We start from the raw sequence: 20,583 nt of genomic DNA on the forward strand, positions 1-20,583 counted from the left end.
AAAGTTTATTACCTCTGAGGAGTGATTGATGGCAGAAATGACATGACTTCCTGCAAGTAAGGCTGAGCTGCATGCCCAGGGGACCGAGCAAGAGGCTTGCGTTTGGATTCAAATGCTAACTTCAATTAAGAGAACTGTTATCACCATCCTGTGGCACATCTGCATGCCGTTACCCTCAAATACCAATGGAGAAAATATGAGCATCGTTTAAAGAATGGTGTTGGCCGACTCTTTCTAAAGAGTTGACCAGGTCTGAGGATTCTTAGCGGCACTTTTGATTACAGCCGTTTAAATGACACAAAACCTTTTATATTTGTTCCTTAAGGTTAAAGCATTTGTTTACATTTTTTTTTTAACTTCCTCAATAATTTCCTTGCTTCTTCCAGAACCGCATTTTGTGGATCGACGAGAAAAATTTAACTGCCCACGTGGAGTCCGGGATCGTTGGTCAGGATCTGGAGAGACTGGTAAATACAGCTTATCCATCCGTAATGATTCTCACAAAGAGCTAAGACGGGCTCCGAACTACGCCAGCGCCCCAGCTGTGTGTCCTTTTTTGATGCTGCTGGTTCTTGCCTGCTGACCTTGGCTCTCTTTGCTCAGTAGATTTCCTGGGATTTAGGAAGGTAGCAGAGAACAGAGTGCTGAAGGAGGGAGATTAGTGAGTGAGACGGTGGTCGTGAGCAGATGGCACCATCAAGCTAATTCAGAAAAATGGAGCGGGAGCAGGCGTTTGATGTAGAAGAATGCGTGAGCAGCATCTAAAGCAGACGCCACCTCTGCATTTAGACTGAACTGAGGTGATGGAGCAGATGGGTCTGAAATATAAACTGCTTTCCAGAGGGTGACTGTGATAAAAACAAAACCTGATTTTACTTTGGTGCTTCTGGGGAGTATTGTTCTTATTGTTAAAGGTCTTTGTTCTCATTACCGTTCACAATCATGGCTTAGATATTCTCCTAATGACCTAAGCAATATCTTGAGGGACCGTTCATGAATACCACCAGTGGTTGTTTTTAACCTCTCCTGTAAGGTTTGTTTTTCACAAATCAAGTGCATTTTGAGGTGCATTATAAAATTGCACATAAAGTTTTACATTACATTAATATAATAATGCATCAAAAAAAAAAGGGATGCTAATATAGAGGGAGAGAGATTGTCCACATCCTCCCCAAAATTTTGGATCAAGGTCCTGGCCTGTGCCTTTTTGCATGATCATTATGGGAGTCCCAGCTAAAACAGTTGTTGCGTTTCGTGACATTCAAAGCAAAGTTTCTCCTTTAGGAAGCAGGAGAACAGCTTTTCTGTAGTTTTTGTCTTTAAAAGCACGCAAATATTCTGATTTAGACATAATTATCCCCGAGGGACAATAAAGTTTCAAAAGAATCATTTTAAAACGGAGTAAACATGGTCATGTTCAGACACGCACAGACTTTGTCACTAGATGTGATTTTATTGAAAGCTTACAATGTACTTTTTATGTATCCTTTTTATTTATCTTATTTTTGCACATCAAGCTTCAGCTGTATCCATTAGTCAGATATATCTTTAGAAGCATAAAGGCGTTCAGTTCAAGCCATGCTGGTGCACCCATAGTACCTCTAGTCAATGAGTAAAGTGAGATGCAGTCACCAAAGTAGTATAGACCAGGTAATACTGAGGAAATAGTGTTTCATTCTATCGCGCTTTATAGGTAGTTTTTTTTTTTAATGTTTACGTACCATTGACTTTTTTTAAATTATTATTATTGAGGCTGAACATGTTTTGCTGTAGGTTTATAAGAAAGTCCAGTCCAGTTTAAAGCCTTTGTTTTACATATTATATTAGTGCTACATGAAGACTGTTATTGTTTGCTTTTTTATTCCTCTTGGCTGACGTGAAGTTGCTGTAAATATCTACAGAGCTATAAAGCCTAAGTTTATACATTGCTGTTTAACTATAAATGCAGCTACAGGGCAGTAATTATATTTTCCCCCTCTGCTTGCTCTTTTTTTTTTTTTTTTTTTGTTTGTTTGTCATTAAAACATTCTTGTGGCTTTACAGCATCAAATGTTCCCAAGCATTTTTGCTTTTTTTTTATTTTTTATTTTTAACTACAACAACAGACACATGCTCTTTCACTTTTATCGCAGCTTAATGAGAGCGGCTACTGTACGGGGCACGAGCCCGACTCCATGGAGTTCAGCTCCCTGGGGGGGTGGGTTGCCACGAGAGCATCGGGCATGAAGAAGAACATCTATGGCAACATTGAAGATCTGGTGAGTCACCTCCCTTCCCTTTTGCCTTGCTGTGTGTTTGATCCACACCACGCAACGAGGGAACACAAGTTACAGTGCAGTAATTAGAGAGAACATAGCTGGCAGCAGGGTTTTTGACTCTGCCTTCACTTCTAAACTTATGTTTTGCTGTAGTTATGGTATAAGTTATGAAAAACGCACTACATGAGGGGTTGGTACACAGTCTGGGAAAGTGATATTTATGGAAAAAATAGCTCCCTCATGCTTTTTTTAACTTCCCTCGAGTTCTTTTTTTCTTCTTCCCTTTAATCCTTGTATCCTACCTCTGTCTCCTTCCCTTTGTCCTGTCTCTGTTTTTTCCCTCCCCCGTCATTGTTTTCTTTCTTTCTTGTTTCGTTTCTTCCTGTTTGTAGTTTTTCCAGATTTCATGTCCCAATCCTTCCCACTAAGGGAATGGCCATTGTTTCATGCTTAAATTTTCTATTTAAAAACAAAAGAAGAGAACAGAAAGCTATGCAGACGTATTTGATTGTTTTGATGTTCTCTGTTTGAATAGGTCGTCCATATTAAGATGGTTACTCCTCGAGGTGTGATTGAAAAGAGTTGCCAGGGACCACGGATGTCCACGGGTCCAGACATTCACCACTTCATCTTGGGCTCCGAAGGTTTGCTAACTGGCTCGCGTGTTCTCAGTACACATTAACATGTGCATATCTGCGAGAGCTTTGAGATAAAACAGTAACATCAGGACAGTTCTCAGGTGTGGCATTTTTTTTTTTTTTTTTTTTACACATTAACTAGCTTTGGTGTAAACTCATCTGAAGTGGTATATGTAAGGAAACATGGGGGGTTGTAAGCGCTGCTGCACTCCATCTGCAGTGCCCTGTCCTTGTGAATGCCCACGGAGAATAGTGCCATATGCCAAGTTTCCCTACATAATGAGGGGGTTCAGAGAGGCTTGGCATTGCTATGTTAAACAGCTGTGGATACCAACTTTATATTGGCTGTGCAAAGCTCAACAATCTGCTGCCTGGTTTGGCTGCGGATTGCTGCATAAGTCTCAATTTGTGCTGATTGGGTGTGCAAAGCAGTATGTAGGATCGAAATCACAGAAATGTAATTTAACACGGCACATTAGTTTAATACACAAGTAAATCAGCTCTGCTCTTGCTACAATGATTTGGTGGTGATACAGATAGATAGACTTGTTACTTTACACATTTGAATAGCCGGGGTTGTTGTTTTTTCTCTTTTTTTCTGCCAGCTTTACTTTCTGTATCCTGATTGTGATTGGTTGTTTGATGCCAACTCCTCCTGCTTTGTATGCGCACACACAAACACATACACAGCTAAGGTTGGCAAGGCTGCTTAGCCTTGCAATTTAGTAGCCTATTTATTGTTTTGATGTTTAAACCAAATAATTTCTGGGAGCTACAACCTGGGTTGGTGCAGCTTGGTACACTATTTTGTGGTCTGACATAAGGGTTGGCAATATGGACTTAGTTTTTTTTTTTTAATCATATTTTATGTTACTATTGTGATAACAGCAAAAGTGATGACAAGAACTACCTATTACTTCTATTTTAGGTAACTCTATGGCTGTAAACTTGTGGCAAAACAATCATATCCCCACAAACACAAATACTGCTCTTAAAAAACATACCAATTTTTAATACACCTTTTTAGGACACCAGTTACATAAAGAAGTGGGATTTGTACCGCTAGCCTGCACACAGTAACTGCACTTAGAGTAACTGTATTAAACCTCCTGAGTTTATCAAATCAATCAATCAATCAATCAAATTTTATTTGTATTGCACATTTCAGCAGCGAGGCATTTCAAGGTGCTTTACATAATTAAAGAAGAAATAAAAACAGTATGTGACAATAAATAGATGAAAAGTAAAGATAAAAACATTGAAGACATCAAAACCCACACTAACCCAAATTAAGCCATAAGAAAAGAAAAAAAAAAAGATAAAAACATACTTTTATTACGGAATTTAAGCGTCTGTTGTCGCCGGACTCCGCCGTCTGTTTAACACGGGTATTATTCAGGCCCCGTCGCCTGACAGGACGGAATTTAAAGATTTTTAGTCAAAACGCCATTTGACAAGGATTCTTAAACCTCAGCGTTTTAGTTAAAACGCCATCATTCGTCTTTCCATCAGTTCCCTTGACCCTCCTAAAGAAACGCTCCCCCACAACATGATGCTGCAACCACCATGTCTGACAGTGGGATGCTGTATTCAGGGTGATGCACTGTTAGTTTTCCTCAAAACTGTGGTTTGCACTTTGTCCATAATGTTGCATTTTGTTGTCCTTCTCACCTGAACACATTTTTGTACATCCTTGCTGTGTCCCACTCATGGCTCTGGAAAACGTAAAAAATAGCTTTTAAAGTATTTTGTAAACGACTACCGTCTTCATTCCACTCTTATATAAATGCAAGATCTGTAGAATGCAGGACTAATAGTTGTCCTGTTGACAGATTTTCTCTCCTACCTGAGCTGGCAATTACTACCACTCCTCCTAAGTTACCATTTGCTTCTTGGCTGCTTCTAAGATGAATGGTTTTTGTAGATCTGCAGTTATGGCCATACTCTTTCCATTTAAAGGTGATAGACTGACCAGTGCTGCGTCAGATGTTTCAAATTTGGGACATTTTATAATCTGACCTTTAAGTTTCTCTACGTTGTCCTCAACCTGTCTGCTGTGTTACTTGGTCTTCTTGATGCTGATTGTTCGCTAATGTTCTCCTGCAACTTCTGAAATCTTCTGTGACGGGGTTCTCTTATGCTTGGACAAAAAAAAATGACTGCCCAAGGCCAGAGATCACTTTAGTGACATTTATTCAGTCCTTTAAGTGAGCAAAAACGTGGCAGGTGAAGAATATATACACAGGGACGTCCAGGCAGGTTAAAAACAGACAAAACAACAGTACCTTCTAGGTAAGAGTCCATCACCTTCACTGTAATATGGCAGGAGTCTAGCCACAGACTTCCTCCCTGTGGCGCAGAGCCCTGCTTTTAAAGCCACAGGCTCCGCCCACAGAAAGACCAATCAAGCAAACAAAGAAAAACAAAAACAATTACTTCTAACTCAAATAAACTATTAAAGGATACAAAACAGATCATAATAAGGAAAGTAAATAAACTTGTAATCAAAAATACAATAATCAAATTAATAGAACTTGCAATCAAAAATACAATAACCAATTTAATAGAGAACACTCGGTATGTTCCGATGACGTCATCACCTGACTCCTGATGCGCCACACCTGGAAACAACTCTGCTTGTAAACAAAACTGGGAAAGTGTTTGGAAGTGAAAACGGGTTAGGACGGATACAAACTGAAGCAAGAACACCGCGTGTGCACCCACGATGAGCCGCATCAGTTTAACCTTTAACAGAAATAAGCGATCGTGAGTATGTGTGCGCATATTAACACGGACTCCTAATTAAGTCCTGGCTCGTGACGGCTCCTCCGTCACATCTTCCCACATAAAATCCCAGCTGGATTTATACTAAGAATAAATTACAGTCTCAGAATAAGAATATAATTTACGTAGACTCTGTTAATTAATTAGGAAACTTCTAAGTGCAGTTGCATGCATGGGATTTAATTTAGGGGTATCAGAGCAAATCAGTCCTGAAAACAAATGCTTGCCAACTTCTCAGATTTGTAAAAAATCATTAACTGTGATTTTCCACATGCTTTATAGTCAGACACAACTTTGTGTTGCTCAGAAACATAAAATGCCAGTAACATACATAGAAGTTTGTATTTGTTACTTTTACAACTACACGATATCTGCTCATATGACAACTTTATGAATCAGAATTAAAATCATAAGCAACTTTTATTAATGTAAATCAGATCATCACCTCCACATACATCCCTTACAGTTTGGGTTTGAACAAAACAGTTATTGTTAAGTTGAGGTAGAAAATAAGCTGGCTAAATGGGGCCAGTGCACAACATAGAGATAGAACAGGACTACATCACGTTTCTTGGACTTTGCGTCTCTCTGGGAGACCTAACACTGAAGCTAAAGGTCAGCCCACCATGTAGCCTCATTAAAATGATCAACCTCCTCAAGCTAAGAACGCCTCACTGCAGTGTGACAGTAGGCCACTTAAACAGAACTACGCTGCACCAGCTATGCCCTGCATGCTAATAGCACCACATCCATTTTATTAGGAATTTGTCTGGAAGCTTAATCTGCTCATTCTCTGCACAACAAAGGGAACTGTTTATCTCTCTGACCTTGGAGTAGCCTGAATACAAAGCAGTTCTTCCTCCTGACTTCAACTGGGAGGAAGAAGTATTGGATTGATCACTAATCTCTCCAATACTCCTTTCAGTGAAACAAACGAATGAGCTAATGCTCAGAGCCAAATGATTATTACATGAGGGGATGAGGGGAGGGCGTCACTGAGGTGATTGTTATGGAAAATCTTGTAACACTTTATTTACAAAATGTTGCTGCAACACAGCATTGGTTCTTTGTATTCTCTCTCATTTACCTCCTATTTATCCTCACTCCCTCATTCTCCTGCACTTTGTTGCGCTACAGCTCCTCCTCCACCTCCCTCCATTTCCCCTTTCTCTAAATCCCAATCCATGCTCTGGCGCTCCTCCTGCCTAGGAGGAGGAGCAGTTGAAGTCATATGTTTTCCACTGGGCCACTAGAGAGCAGCGTGTGGCATATATATCCACTTTACAGGCACCATAAAAGCCACTATATGATTCAGAATGCCAAGTTATCTTTAATATAATGTAGTAATATGGAAATCAACGTATCCATCTAAATAAATGTGTTGTATTTATTAAGACTGAGCCAGTACAGAAGAGCAGAGAAAAGTAGGGCCTTACAGATAAGCGTTCGCTACGAGCCCCTGAGGATATGTGGAAATTTCCACATTTCTGTCAAGAGGATACGCAACAGGCAAAATAACACAATGGACTCACCAAAAAATTAACAGATTGACATATTTCCAGATGCATGCGATGGCTTGCTTGTCACACTATAAGCTACTGTAAAGATACTTTATCTGAGGGACTATGAAAAATATTCCACAAGTCCAATTGATGTGCAGAAACTTTGTTACCATGGTTACGGAACATGGGTTTAACGGTAATAAAATTCTGAAACGCTTAACCCTTTGAGATTATTTTACCATGGTAACCATCCCTAATCCTCTGTATCCAGTGTGCTTATGTGTTGTATGGACAAATGTGAGGTTCTCTATTCTCAGGGATTCCTATTGCTGCAAATATAATCCAACATATAGATTACAATTATTAGGCCCGAGCAGCTAAGCGCTGCGAGAGCCTATTGAAACTGTGCTGTAAATTATTATTAGGCCCGAGCAGCTATCGCTGCGAGAGCCTATTGAAACCTTGCTGTTTATTAGGCCCGAGCAGCTATCGCTGCGAGAGCCTATTGAAACCTTGCTGTTTATTATTATTATTTTTCTGCCACCTTCTTTGGGGGGCTTTTTGGGGGCTTTATCATATTCAAAAACTCACCAAACGTGGCGGGGGCATAGAGCCCGGTGAAAAATTTTGTATTTTATGGTGGTTGCAAAAATCGCAAAAGAAACGGCTCAAGGGCGCCACCTAGCAACTTTCAAAAGACCCTTTCCTATTCACTTACTTTATCGTAGAGACTTGAAACTTGGTACACTTGTAGAGCTCCCCAAAACACTCTGAATTTACAATTAATGTCATAGTGCAAGTATCACAGATTGTCGGCCATTTTGGATTAAAGTTCCGATTTTGACCCGATTTTGGGCGTTTACAGGGTTCGCATTTGATCGAACTTGTCCTAGGGATTTCGATCGATCGGCTTGAAACTCGGTCAGATCGTTCAAAAGGCATGGCCGATCCAAAGTTATCGTAGGTTTGCGTTTTCGGGCTTGCTGAAGGGGTCTTTCCGGGGGTCAAAGGTCACCGATTCGCCATGAAACATCAAACTGTTATAACTCTTTGAAAAAAACTCATAGAAGCACCAAACTTTCAGTGATTGATCATCATGGGATGCTCTACAATACCCAACGGTCAAATGATGACGTCACTTAGGCCACGCCCCCTGAGAACAGGAAGTGTCATTTTTTACGCTGAACGGTCGCTATCTGACCCCTTTGACCTAATCGAGGTGAAACTGTGTCCACAGACAGAAAACATGTTGGTGTGTTGAGGATTCCAAGCCAAGCTCATTTGAATCCAGCAGGTGGGCGTGGCGGCGTGGCGAAGTGACCCTAAACGCCGTGTCCTTACGTTTGGCTGTGGATTCCACAATTTTGAGGCCAGCTGCACCAAACTTGACATGAGTGATCCTGGTAGGGTCCCCTACGATCCTATGTTGTCATAGTCTGACGTCATCTAAGCCCCGCCCCCTCAGAACAGGAAGTGCTTTTTTTTCCATGGAAAGCTGCCTTTCTGGCTCACTGCACCTAATCAACATGATTCTGTGTTGGATGACAGATAACATGTTAGTCTCACTTGCTTTAAAGCGCCAACAGTCTTCTGTAGAGGGCGTGGCCGTGGGACCGCGGCGAAGCAGAGGTAACGCCGCCGCCATACGTTTGGCTCTAGATTCCACATCGTTCAGCCCAGCTGCACCAAACTCACTAGGATGCATCCTTATCCATCCCCGAACAGGAATCCATAACAGTCGTTGATGGGCGTGGCCTAATTTCTCTACAGCGCCCCCTAGAAATTTTTAAATGATCAGCCCCAAGCCATGCTTTAACCTACAATTATGAAACTTAGTACACATGTGTATCATGTCAGGACCTACAAAAAAGTCTCTTGGAGCCATGGTGCAAACCCAACAGGAAGTCGGCCATTTTGGATCAAAATCAGCCATTTCCTCTTTTTCATAGACATCGCATCTGATCTATCTCCTCCTGCAGCTTTTGAGATAGAGACTTCAAACTCAGTCAGCAGAGACTTGAGACATTAAAGATGAAAAGTTATCGTAGGAATTTTTCTATGTCAAAGCATGTGGGCGTGGCTAAGTCCCAAACTTTGACTATTCGCCATGAAACATCAAGATGCAATAACTTCCACATAGAAGGTCACAGCTGCATCAGACTTCCTATATCTGACTACAGACCACCCCTCATCACAGTTAGGTGGTCGATTGATGACATCACCTTAGCCCCGCCCACTTCCGACAGGAAGTCACCTGTTTTTTATACTGTATGTCTTACTTTTACACTCTAAAACATGTTGGTGTGTCATGGATTCCAACCCTGTGCACACTGACATAACATTAGATGATGATGAACTCTGTCAATGCCTACAGACCCGTGGGGGAGTGGCAAAATGGCTGTCCCTCGCCATATGCATACGATCGTCTCTTATTCACAAACGAATCATCCTATTTGCACCAGACTTTTTATGAGTGAAACTTGTGAACCTCTGAGGAGCCCAATACAGTTTAATTGCAATTTGACTCCACTGCGCCCCCTAGGTTAATCAAACAGCTGTATCTCCTTGCCACATGGCCCAATCTGCTCCAGATTTTGGGTGCATGGCCAGTGAACGCTGCCGAAGACATCGAAGCGGATCGCATGGAGGACGGCGTGCGAGCGTCGGCGGTGGCCGGCGGGAGGCGGTGCTGGAACATCCGCGGTGGCTATAGGCTTGAGCGGCGCTTGGCTGCGAGGGCCGCTTGAGGCTCCGCGGAGCTTTAATTAGGCCCGAGCAGCTAAGCGCTGCGAGAGCCTATTGAAACCTTGCTGTTTCTTATTATTATTATAGTTCTTGTGCCAAATGAATTGGCTTTTTGGGGGCTTTATCATATTCAAAAACTCACCAAACTTGGCGGGGGCATAGAGCCCGGTGCGAAATTTTGTATTTTATGGTCGTTGCAAAAATCGCAAAAGAAACGGCTCAAGGGCGCCACCTAGCAACTTTCAAAGGACCCTTTCCTATTCACTTACTTTATCGTAGAGACTTGAAACTTGGTACACTTGTACAGCTCCCCAAAACACTCAGAATTTACAATTAATGTCATAGTGCAAGTATCACAGATTGTCGGCCATTTTGGATTAAAGTTCCGATTTTGACCCGATTTTGGGCGTTTGCAGGGTTCGCATTTGATCGAACTTGTCCTAGGGATTTCGATCGATCGGCTTCAAACTCGGTCAGATCGTTCATAAGGCATGGCCGATCCAAAGTTATCGTAGGTTTGCGTTTTCGGGCTTGCTGAAGGGGTCTTTCCGGGGGTCAAAGGTCACCGATTCGCCATGAAACATCAAACTGTTATAACTCTTTGAAAAAAACTCATAGAAGCACCAAACTTTCAGTGATTGATCATCATGGGATGCTCTACAATACCCAACGGTCAAATGATGACGTCACTTAGGCCACGCCCCCTGAGAACAGGAAGTGTCATTTTTTACGCTGAACGGTCGCTATCTGACCCCTTTGACCTAATCGAGGTGAAACTGTGTCCACAGACAGAAAACATGTTGGTGTGTTGAGGATTCCAAGCCAAGCTCATTTGAATCCAGCAGGTGGGCGTGGCGGCGTGGCGAAGTGACCCTAAACGCCGTGTCCTTACGTTTGGCTGTGGATTCCACAATTTTGAGGCCAGCTGCACCAAACTTGACATGAGTGATCCTGGTAGGGTCCCCTACGATCCTATGTTGTCATAGTCTGACGTCATCTAAGCCCCGCCCCCTCAGAACAGGAAGTGCTTTTTTTTCCATGGAAAGCTGCCTTTCTGGCTCACTGCACCTAATCAACATGATTCTGTGTTGGATGACAGATAACATGTTAGTGTCACTTGCTTTAAAGCGCCAAGAGTCTTCTGTAGAGGGCGTGGCCGTGGGACCGCAGCGAAGCAGAGGTAACGCCGCCGCCATACGTTTGGCTCTAGATTCCACATCGTTCAGCCCAGCTGCACCAAACTCACTAGGATGCATCCTTATCCATCCCCGAACAGGAATCCATAACAGTCGTTGATGGGCGTGGCCTAATTTCTCTACAGCGCCCCCTAGAAATTTTTAAATGATCAGCCCCAAGCCATGCTTTAACCTAGAATTATGAAACTTGGTACACATGTGTATCATGTCAGGACCTACAAAAAAGTCTCTTGGAGCCATGGTGCAAACCCAACAGGAAGTCGGCCATTTTGGATCAAAATCAGCCATTTCCTCTTTTTCATAGACATCGCATCTGATCTATCTCCTCCTGCAGCTTTTGAGATAGAGACTTCAAACTCAGTCAGCAGAGACTTGAGACATTAAAGATGAAAAGTTATCGTAGGAATTTTTCTATGTCAAAGCATGTGGGCGTGGCTAAGTCCCAAACTTTGACTATTCGCCATGAAACATCAAGATGCAATAACTTCCACATAGAAGGTCACAGCTGCATCAGACTTCCTATATCTGACTACAGACCACCCCTCATCACATTGAGATGGTCAGTTGATGACATCACCTTAACCCCGCCCACTTCCGACAGGAAGTCACCTGTTTTTTCTATTGTATGTCTTACTTTTACTCTCTAAGTCATATGGGTTTCATCCGGTGTAGGCTGACATGACATGATATGATGATGAACTCTCCCATGATGAACTCGACTGACCCGTGGGGGCGTGGCTAAGTCCCAAACTTTGACTATACAGCATGAAACATGAATGTGAAATAACTTCCAAATGCCAGGTCACAGCTGCATCAGACTTTCTATGTCTCATTATAGACCAGCCTTCATCATAGTTAGGTGGTCGATTGATGACATCACCCTAGCCCCGCCCACTTCCGACAGGAAGTAACCTCTTTCTTCAATTGTATGTCTTACTTTTACTCTCTAATTCTTATGGGTTTCATCCTGTGCAGGCTGACATGAAATGAAATGATGATGAACTCTGCCGTGATGAACTCTACTGACCCGTGGGGGCGTGGCTAAGTCCCAAACTTTGAATATACATCATGAAACATGAATGTGAAATTTCTTCCTAATGCCAGGTCACAGATGCATCAGACTTTCTATGTCTCATTATAGACCAGCCCTCATCACAGTTAGGTGGTCGATTGATGACATCACCTTAGCCCCGCCCACTTCCGACAGGAAGTCACCTCTTTTTTCTACTGTATGTCTTACTTTTACACTCTAAAACATGTTGGTGTGTCATGGATACCAACCCTGTGCAGACTGACATAACATGAGATGATGATGAACTCTGTCAATGCCTACTGACCCGTGGGGGAGTGGCAAAATGGCTGTCCCTCGCCATATGCATACGATCGTCTCTTATTCACAAACGCATCATCCTATTTGCACCAGACTTTTTATGAGTGACACTTGTGAACCTCTGAGGAGCCCAATACAGTTTAATTGCAATTTGACTCCACTGCGCCCCCTAGGTTAATCAAACAGCTGTAGCTCCTTGCCACATGGCCCGATCTGCTCCAGATTTTGGGTGCATGGCCAGGGAACGCTGCCGAAGGCATCAAAGCGGATCGCGTGGAGGACGGCGCGCGAGCGTCGGCGGTGGCCGGCGGGAGGCGGTGCTGGAACATCCGCGGTGGCTATAGGCTTGAGCGGCGCTTGGCTGCGAGGGCCGCTTGAGGCTCCGCGGAGCTTTAATTATTATTACGATTCTGCCACCCTTTTTAGGGGGCTTTTTGGGGGCTTTATCATATTCAAAAACTCACCAAACGTGGCGGGGGCATAGAGCCCGGTGAAAAATTTCGTATTTTATGGTCGTTGAAAAAATCGCAAAAGAAACGGCTCAAGGGCGCCACCTAGCAACTTTCAAAAGACCCTTTCCTATTCACTTACTTTATCGTAGAGACTTGAAACTTGGTACACTTGTACAGCTCCCCAAAACACTCTGAATTTACAATTAATGTCATAGTGCAAGTATCACAGATTGTCGGCCATTTTGGATTAAAGTTCCGATTTTGACCCGATTTTGGGCGTTTACAGGGTTCGCATTTGATCGAACTTGACCTAGGGATTTCGATCGATCGGCTTGAAACTCGGTCAGATCGTTCAAAAGGCATGGCCGATCCAAAGTTATCGTAGGTTTGCGTTTTCGGGCTTGCTGAAGGGGTCTTTCCGGGGGTCAAAGGTCACCGATTCGCCATGAAACATCAAACTGTTATAACTCTTTGAAAAAAACTCATAGAAGCACCAAACTTTCAGTGATTGATCATCATGGGATGCTCTACAATACCCAACGGTCAAATGATGACGTCACTTAGGCCACGCCCCCTGAGAACAGGAAGTGTCATTTTTTACGCTGAACGGTCGCTATCTGACCCCTTTGACCTAATCGAGGTGAAACTGTGTCCACAGACAGAAAACATGTTGGTGTGTTGAGGATTCCAAGCCAAGCTCATTTGAATCCAGCAGGTGGGCGTGGCGGCGTGGCGAAGTGACCCTAAACGCCGTGTCCTTACGTTTGGCTGTGGATTCCACAATTTTGAGGCCAGCTGCACCAAACTTGACATGAGTGATCCTGGTAGGGTCCCCTACGATCCTATGTTGTCATAGTCTGACGTCATCTAAGCCCCGCCCCCTCAGAACAGGAAGTGCTTTTTTTTCCATGGAAAGCTGCCTTTCTGGCTCACTGCACCTAATCAACATGATTCTGTGTTGGATGACAGATAACATGTTAGTCTCACTTGCTTTAAAGCGCCAAGAGTCTTCTGTAGAGGGCGTGGCCGTGGGACCGCGGCGAAGCAGAGGTAACGCCGCCGCCATACGTTTGGCTCTAGATTCCACATCGTTCAGCCCAGCTGCACCAAACTCACTAGGATGCATCCTTATCCATCCCCGAACAGGAATCCATAACAGTCGTTGATGGGCGTGGCCTAATTTCTCTACAGCGCCCCCTAGAAATTTTTAAATGATCAGCCCCAAGCCATGCTTTAACCTAGAATTATGAAACTTGGTACACATGTGTATCATATCAGGACCTACAAAAAAGTCTCTTGGAGCCATGGTGCAAACCCAACAGGAAGTCGGCCATTTTGGATCAAAATCAGCCATTTCCTCTTTTTCATAGACATCGCATCTGATCTATCTCCTCCTGCAGCTTTTGAGATAGAGACTTCAAACTCAGTCAGCAGAGACTTGAGACATTAAAGATGAAAAGTTATCGTAGGAATTTTTCTATGTCAAAGCATGTGGGCGTGGCTAAGTCCCAAACTTTGACTATTCGCCATGAAACATCAAGATGCAATAACTTCCACATAGAAGGTCACAGCTGCATCAGACTTCCTATGTCTCATTATAGACCAGCCTTCATCATAGTTAGGTGGTCGATTGATGACATCACCCTAGCCCCGCCCACTTCCGACAGGAAGTAACCTCTTTCTTCAATTGTATGTCTTACTTTTACTCTCTAATTCTTATGGGTTTCATCCTGTGCAGGCTGACATGAAATGAAATGATGATGAACTCTGCCGTGATGAACTCTACTGACCCGTGGGGGCGTGGCTAAGTCCCAAACTTTGAATATACATCATGAAACATGAATGTGAAATTACTTCCTAATGCCAGGTCACAGCTGCATCAGACTTTCTATGTGTCATTATAGACCAGCCATCATGACAGTTAGGTGGTCGATTGATGACATAACATTAGCCCCGCCCACTTCCGACAGGAAGTCACCTGTTTTTTCTACTGTATGTCTTACTTTTTCTCTCTAATTCTTATGGGTTTCATCCTGTCCTGACTGACATAAAATGAAATGATGATGAACTTATTGATGATGAACTCATTGATGATGTACTCTACTGACCCGTGGGGGCGTGGCAAAATGGCTGTCCCTCGTAATATGCATACGTTCGTCTCGTATTCACAAACGCATCATCCGATTTGCACCAGACATTGTATGAGTGACACTTGTGAACCTCTAAGGAGCCCAATAGAGTTTAATTGCGATTTGACTCCACTGCGCACCAAGGTTAATCAAACACCTGTGTCTCCTTGCGATATTAGCTGATCTACACCAGATTTTTGTGCATTGTCTGGGAGCAATGTCGAACATGACAGGGTGACTATCTTCAGGGCGGGTTTGGCAGCTCCGTGAGAGCAAGGAAGTGGCTGGGGGTAGGCGGTGGCTGGGGTGACATGGTGCTGAGGGGAGGCAGTGGCTGGGGGGAGGTGGTGCTGAGGGGAGGCGGTGGCTGGGGGGAGGCGGTGCTGGAACATCCGCGGTGGCTAGGCTTGAGCGGCGCTTGGCTGCGAGGGCCGCTTGAGGCTCCGCGGAGCTTTAATTATTATTATTTTTCTGCCACCTTCTTTGGGGGGCTTTTTGGGGGCTTTATCATATTCAAAAACTCACCAAACGTGGCGGGGGCATAGAGCCCGGTGAAAAATTTTGTATTTTATGGTGGTTGCAAAAATCGCAAAAGAAACGGCTCAAGGGCGCCACCTAGCAACTTTCAAAAGACCCTTTCCTATTCACTTACTTTATCGTAGAGACTTGAAACTTGGTACACTTGTAGAGCTCCCCAAAACACTCTGAATTTACAATTAATGTCATAGTGCAAGTATCACAGATTGTCGGCCATTTTGGATTAAAGTTCCGATTTTGACCCGATTTTGGGCGTTTACAGGGTTCGCATTTGATCGAACTTGTCCTAGGGATTTCGATCGATCGGCTTGAAACTCGGTCAGATCGTTCAAAAGGCATGGCCGATCCAAAGTTATCGTAGGTTTGCGTTTTCGGGCTTGCTGAAGGGGTCTTTCCGGGGGTCAAAGGTCACCGATTCGCCATGAAACATCAAACTGTTATAACTCTTTGAAAAAAACTCATAGAAGCACCAAACTTTCAGTGATTGATCATCATGGGATGCTCTACAATACCCAACGGTCAAATGATGACGTCACTTAGGCCACGCCCCCTGAGAACAGGAAGTGTCATTTTTTACGCTGAACGGTCGCTATCTGACCCCTTTGACCTAATCGAGGTGAAACTGTGTCCACAGACAGAAAACATGTTGGTGTGTTGAGGATTCCAAGCCAAGCTCATTTGAATCCAGCAGGTGGGCGTGGCGGCGTGGCGAAGTGACCCTAAACGCCGTGTCCTTACGTTTGGCTGTGGATTCCACAATTTTGAGGCCAGCTGCACCAAACTTGACATGAGTGATCCTGGTAGGGTCCCCTACGATCCTATGTTGTCATAGTCTGACGTCATCTAAGCCCCGCCCCCTCAGAACAGGAAGTGCTTTTTTTTCCATGGAAAGCTGCCTTTCTGGCTCACTGCACCTAATCAACATGATTCTGTGTTGGATGACAGATAACATGTTAGTCTCACTTGCTTTAAAGCGCCAACAGTCTTCTGTAGAGGGCGTGGCCGTGGGACCGCGGCGAAGCAGAGGTAACGCCGCCGCCATACGTTTGGCTCTAGATTCCACATCGTTCAGCCCAGCTGCACCAAACTCACTAGGATGCATCCTTATCCATCCCCGAACAGGAATCCATAACAGTCGTTGATGGGCGTGGCCTAATTTCTCTACAGCGCCCCCTAGAAATTTTTAAATGATCAGCCCCAAGCCATGCTTTAACCTACAATTATGAAACTTAGTACACATGTGTATCATGTCAGGACCTACAAAAAAGTCTCTTGGAGCCATGGTGCAAACCCAACAGGAAGTCGGCCATTTTGGATCAAAATCAGCCATTTCCTCTTTTTCATAGACATCGCATCTGATCTATCTCCTCCTGCAGCTTTTGAGATAGAGACTTCAAACTCAGTCAGCAGAGACTTGAGACATTAAAGATGAAAAGTTATCGTAGGAATTTTTCTATGTCAAAGCATGTGGGCGTGGCTAAGTCCCAAACTTTGACTATTCGCCATGAAACATCAAGATGCAATAACTTCCACATAGAAGGTCACAGCTGCATCAGACTTCCTATATCTGACTACAGACCACCCCTCATCACATTGAGATGGTCAGTTGATGACATCACCTTAACCCCGCCCACTTCCGACAGGAAGTCACCTGTTTTTTCTATTGTATGTCTTACTTTTACTCTCTAAGTCATATGGGTTTCATCCGGTGTAGGCTGACATGACATGATATGATGATGAACTCTCCCATGATGAACTCGACTGACCCGTGGGGGCGTGGCTAAGTCCCAAACTTTGACTATACAGCATGAAACATGAATGTGAAATACCTTCCAAATGCCAGGTCACAGCTGCATCAGACTTTCTATGTCTCATTATAGACCAGCCTTCATCATAGTTAGGTGGTCGATTGATGACATCACCCTAGCCCCGCCCACTTCCGACAGGAAGTAACCTCTTTCTTCAATTGTATGTCTTACTTTTACTCTCTAATTCTTATGGGTTTCATCCTGTCCTGACTGACATGAAATTAAATGATGATGACCTCTCCCATGATGAACTCTACTGACCCGTGGGGGCGTGGCTAAGTCCCAAACTTTGACTAATCACCATGAAACATGAATGTGAAATAACTTCCAAATGCCAGGTCAGAGCTGCATAACACTTTCTATGTCTCATTATAGACCAGTCCTCATAACAGTTAGGTGGTCGATTGATGACATCACGTTAGCCCCGCCCACTTCCGACAGGAAGTCACCTGTTTTTTCTACTGTATGTCTTACTTTTACACTCTAAAACATGTTGGTGTGTCATGGATTCCAACCCTGTGCAGACTGACATAAAATGAGATGATGATGAACTCTGTAAATGCCTGCTGACCCGTGGGGGCGTGACAAAATGGCTGTCCCTCGCCATATGCATACGATCGTCTCTTATTCACAGACGCATCATCCGATTTGCACCAGACTTTTTATGAGTGACACTTGTTAACCTCTAAGGAGCCCAATAGAGTTTAATTGCAATTTGACTCCACTGCGCCCCCTAGGTTAATCAAACAGCTGTATCTCCTTGCCACATGGCCCAATCTGCTCCAGATTTTGGGTGCATGGCCAGGAAATGCTGCCGAATGTATCGAAGCGGATCGCGTGGAGGACGGCGCGCGAGCGTCGGCGGTGGCTGGCGGGAGGCGGTGCTGGAACATCCGCGGTGGCTATAGGCTTGAGCGGCGCTTGGCTGCGAGGGCCGCTTGAGGCTCCGCGGAGCTTTAATTATTATTATTATTCTTATTCTTCCGTAAAATAAATTGGCTTTTTGGGGGCTTTATCATATTCAAAAACTCACCAAACTTGGCGGGGGCATAGAGCCCGGTGAAAATTTACGTATTTTAAGGTCCCCAGAAAAATCGCACAAGAAACGGCTCAAGGGCGCCACCTAGCAAATTTCAAAAGACCCTTTCCTATTCACTTACTTTATCGTACAGACTTGAAACTTGGTACACTTGTACAGCTCCCCAAGACACTCAGAATTTACAATTAATGTCATAGTGCAAGTATCACAGAATGTCGGCCATTTTGGATTGAAGTTCCGATTTTGGCCGTTCACAGGGTTCGCATTTTTTCGAACTAGTCCTAGGGACTTCGATCGATCGGCTTCAAACTCAGTCAGATCGTTCATAAGGCATGGCCGATCCAAAGTTATCAGAGTTTTGCGTTTTTTTTTCTTCTAAATGGAGTTACCTGGGGTCAAAGTTCACCTTGTCGCCATGACAAATAAAAGGGTTATAACTTTTACAACAAAACTCACAGCAGCACCAAACTTTCAGTGATTGATCATCAACGGGTCCCCTACAACACCCAATGGTCAAATGATGACATCACTTAGGCCACGCCCCCTGACAACAGGAAGTGTCATGTTTTACTGTGAACGGTCCTTATCTGACCCCTTTGACCTAATAAACATGAAACTGTGTCCACAGACAGAAAACATGTTGGTGTGTCATGGATTCCAACCCTGTTTGGCTTTGATGGACCAGGTGGGCGTGGCGGCATGGCGAAGTGACCTGTAACGCCGTGTCCATACGTTTGGCTGCAGATTCCTCAATCTTGTGCCCAGCTGCACCAAACTTGACATGAGTGATCCTGGTGGGATGCCTGACGATCCTATGTCGTCATAGTCTGACGTCATCTAAGCCCCGCCCCCTCAGAACAGGAAGTGCCTTTTATTGACTTGTACAGCTCCATCTCTGGCTCTCTCGACCTAATCAAGATGATTCTGTGTTGGATGACAGATAACATGTTGGTCTCACTTGCTTTAAAGCGCCAAGAGTTTTCAGTAGAGGGCGTGGCCGTGGCAGCGCGGCGAAGCAGAGGGAACGCCGCCGCCATACGTTTGGCTCTAGATTCCACATCATTCAGACCAGCTGCACCAAACTCACTAGGATGCATCCTTATTCATCCACGAACAGGAATCCATAACAGTCGTTGATGGGCGTGGCCTAATTTCTCTACAGCGCCCCCTAGAAATTTTTAAATGATCAGCCCCAAGCCATGCTTTAACCTAGAATTATGAAACTTGGTACACATGTGTATCATGTCAGGACCTACAAAAAAGTCTCTTGGAGCCATGGTGCAAACCCAACAGGAAGTCGGCCATTTTGGATCAAAATCAGCCATTTCCTCTTTTTCATAGACATCGCATCTGATCTATCTCCTCCTGCAGCTTTTGAGATAGAGACTTCAAACTCAGTCAGCAGAGACTTGAGACATTAAAGATGAAAAGTTATCGTAGGAATTTTTCTATGTCAAAGCATGTGGGCGTGGCTAAGTCCCAAACTTTGACTATTCGCCATGAAACATCAAGATGCAATAACTTCCACATAGAAGGTCACAGCTGCATCAGACTTCCTATATCTGACTACAGACCACCCCTCATCACATTGAGATGGTCAGTTGATGACATCACCTTAACCCCGCCCACTTCCGACAGGAAGTCACCTGTTTTTTCTATTGTATGTCTTACTTTTACTCTCTAAGTCATATGGGTTTCATCCGGTGTAGGCTGACATGACATGATATGATGATGAACTCTCCCATGATGAACTCGACTGACCCGTGGGGGCGTGGCTAAGTCCCAAACTTTGACTATACAGCATGAAACATGAATGTGAAATAACTTCCAAATGCCAGGTCACAGCTGCATCAGACTTTCTATGTCTCATTATAGACCAGCCTTCATCATAGTTAGGTGGTCGATTGATGACATCACCCTAGCCCCGCCCACTTCCGACAGGAAGTAACCTCTTTCTTCAATTGTATGTCTTACTTTTACTCTCTAATTCTTATGGGTTTCATCCTGTGCAGGCTGACATGAAATGACATGATGATGAACTCTCCCATGATGAACTCTACTGACCCGTGGGGGCGTGGCTAAGTCCCAAACTTTGACTATACACCATGAAACATGAATGTGAAATAACTTCCAAATGCCAGGTCAGAGCTGCATCAGACTTTCTA

At 44.0% G+C, this 20,583-nt stretch overlaps 1 protein-coding gene across 1 annotated transcript in view; it reads left to right on the plus strand.

The window, feature by feature from the left end:
• Positions 1-20,583, plus strand: part of agps (alkylglycerone phosphate synthase) — a 51,105-nt gene that overhangs the window by 10,962 nt on the left and 19,560 nt on the right. Inside the window, exons 8-10 of the mRNA XM_015001325.2 lie at positions 387-467; positions 2,133-2,258; positions 2,794-2,902. Of these exons, the coding sequence (XP_014856811.2) occupies positions 387-467; positions 2,133-2,258; positions 2,794-2,902 (316 nt within the window). The remainder of the gene's footprint in view (positions 1-386; positions 468-2,132; positions 2,259-2,793; positions 2,903-20,583) is intronic.

The sequence above is a fragment of the Poecilia mexicana genome, unplaced genomic scaffold (assembly GCF_051168715.1).
Source record: "Poecilia mexicana isolate PSO_F unplaced genomic scaffold, ASM5116871v1 scaffold_2, whole genome shotgun sequence".
In the NCBI taxonomy this organism is placed as follows: domain Eukaryota; kingdom Metazoa; phylum Chordata; class Actinopteri; order Cyprinodontiformes; family Poeciliidae; genus Poecilia; species Poecilia mexicana.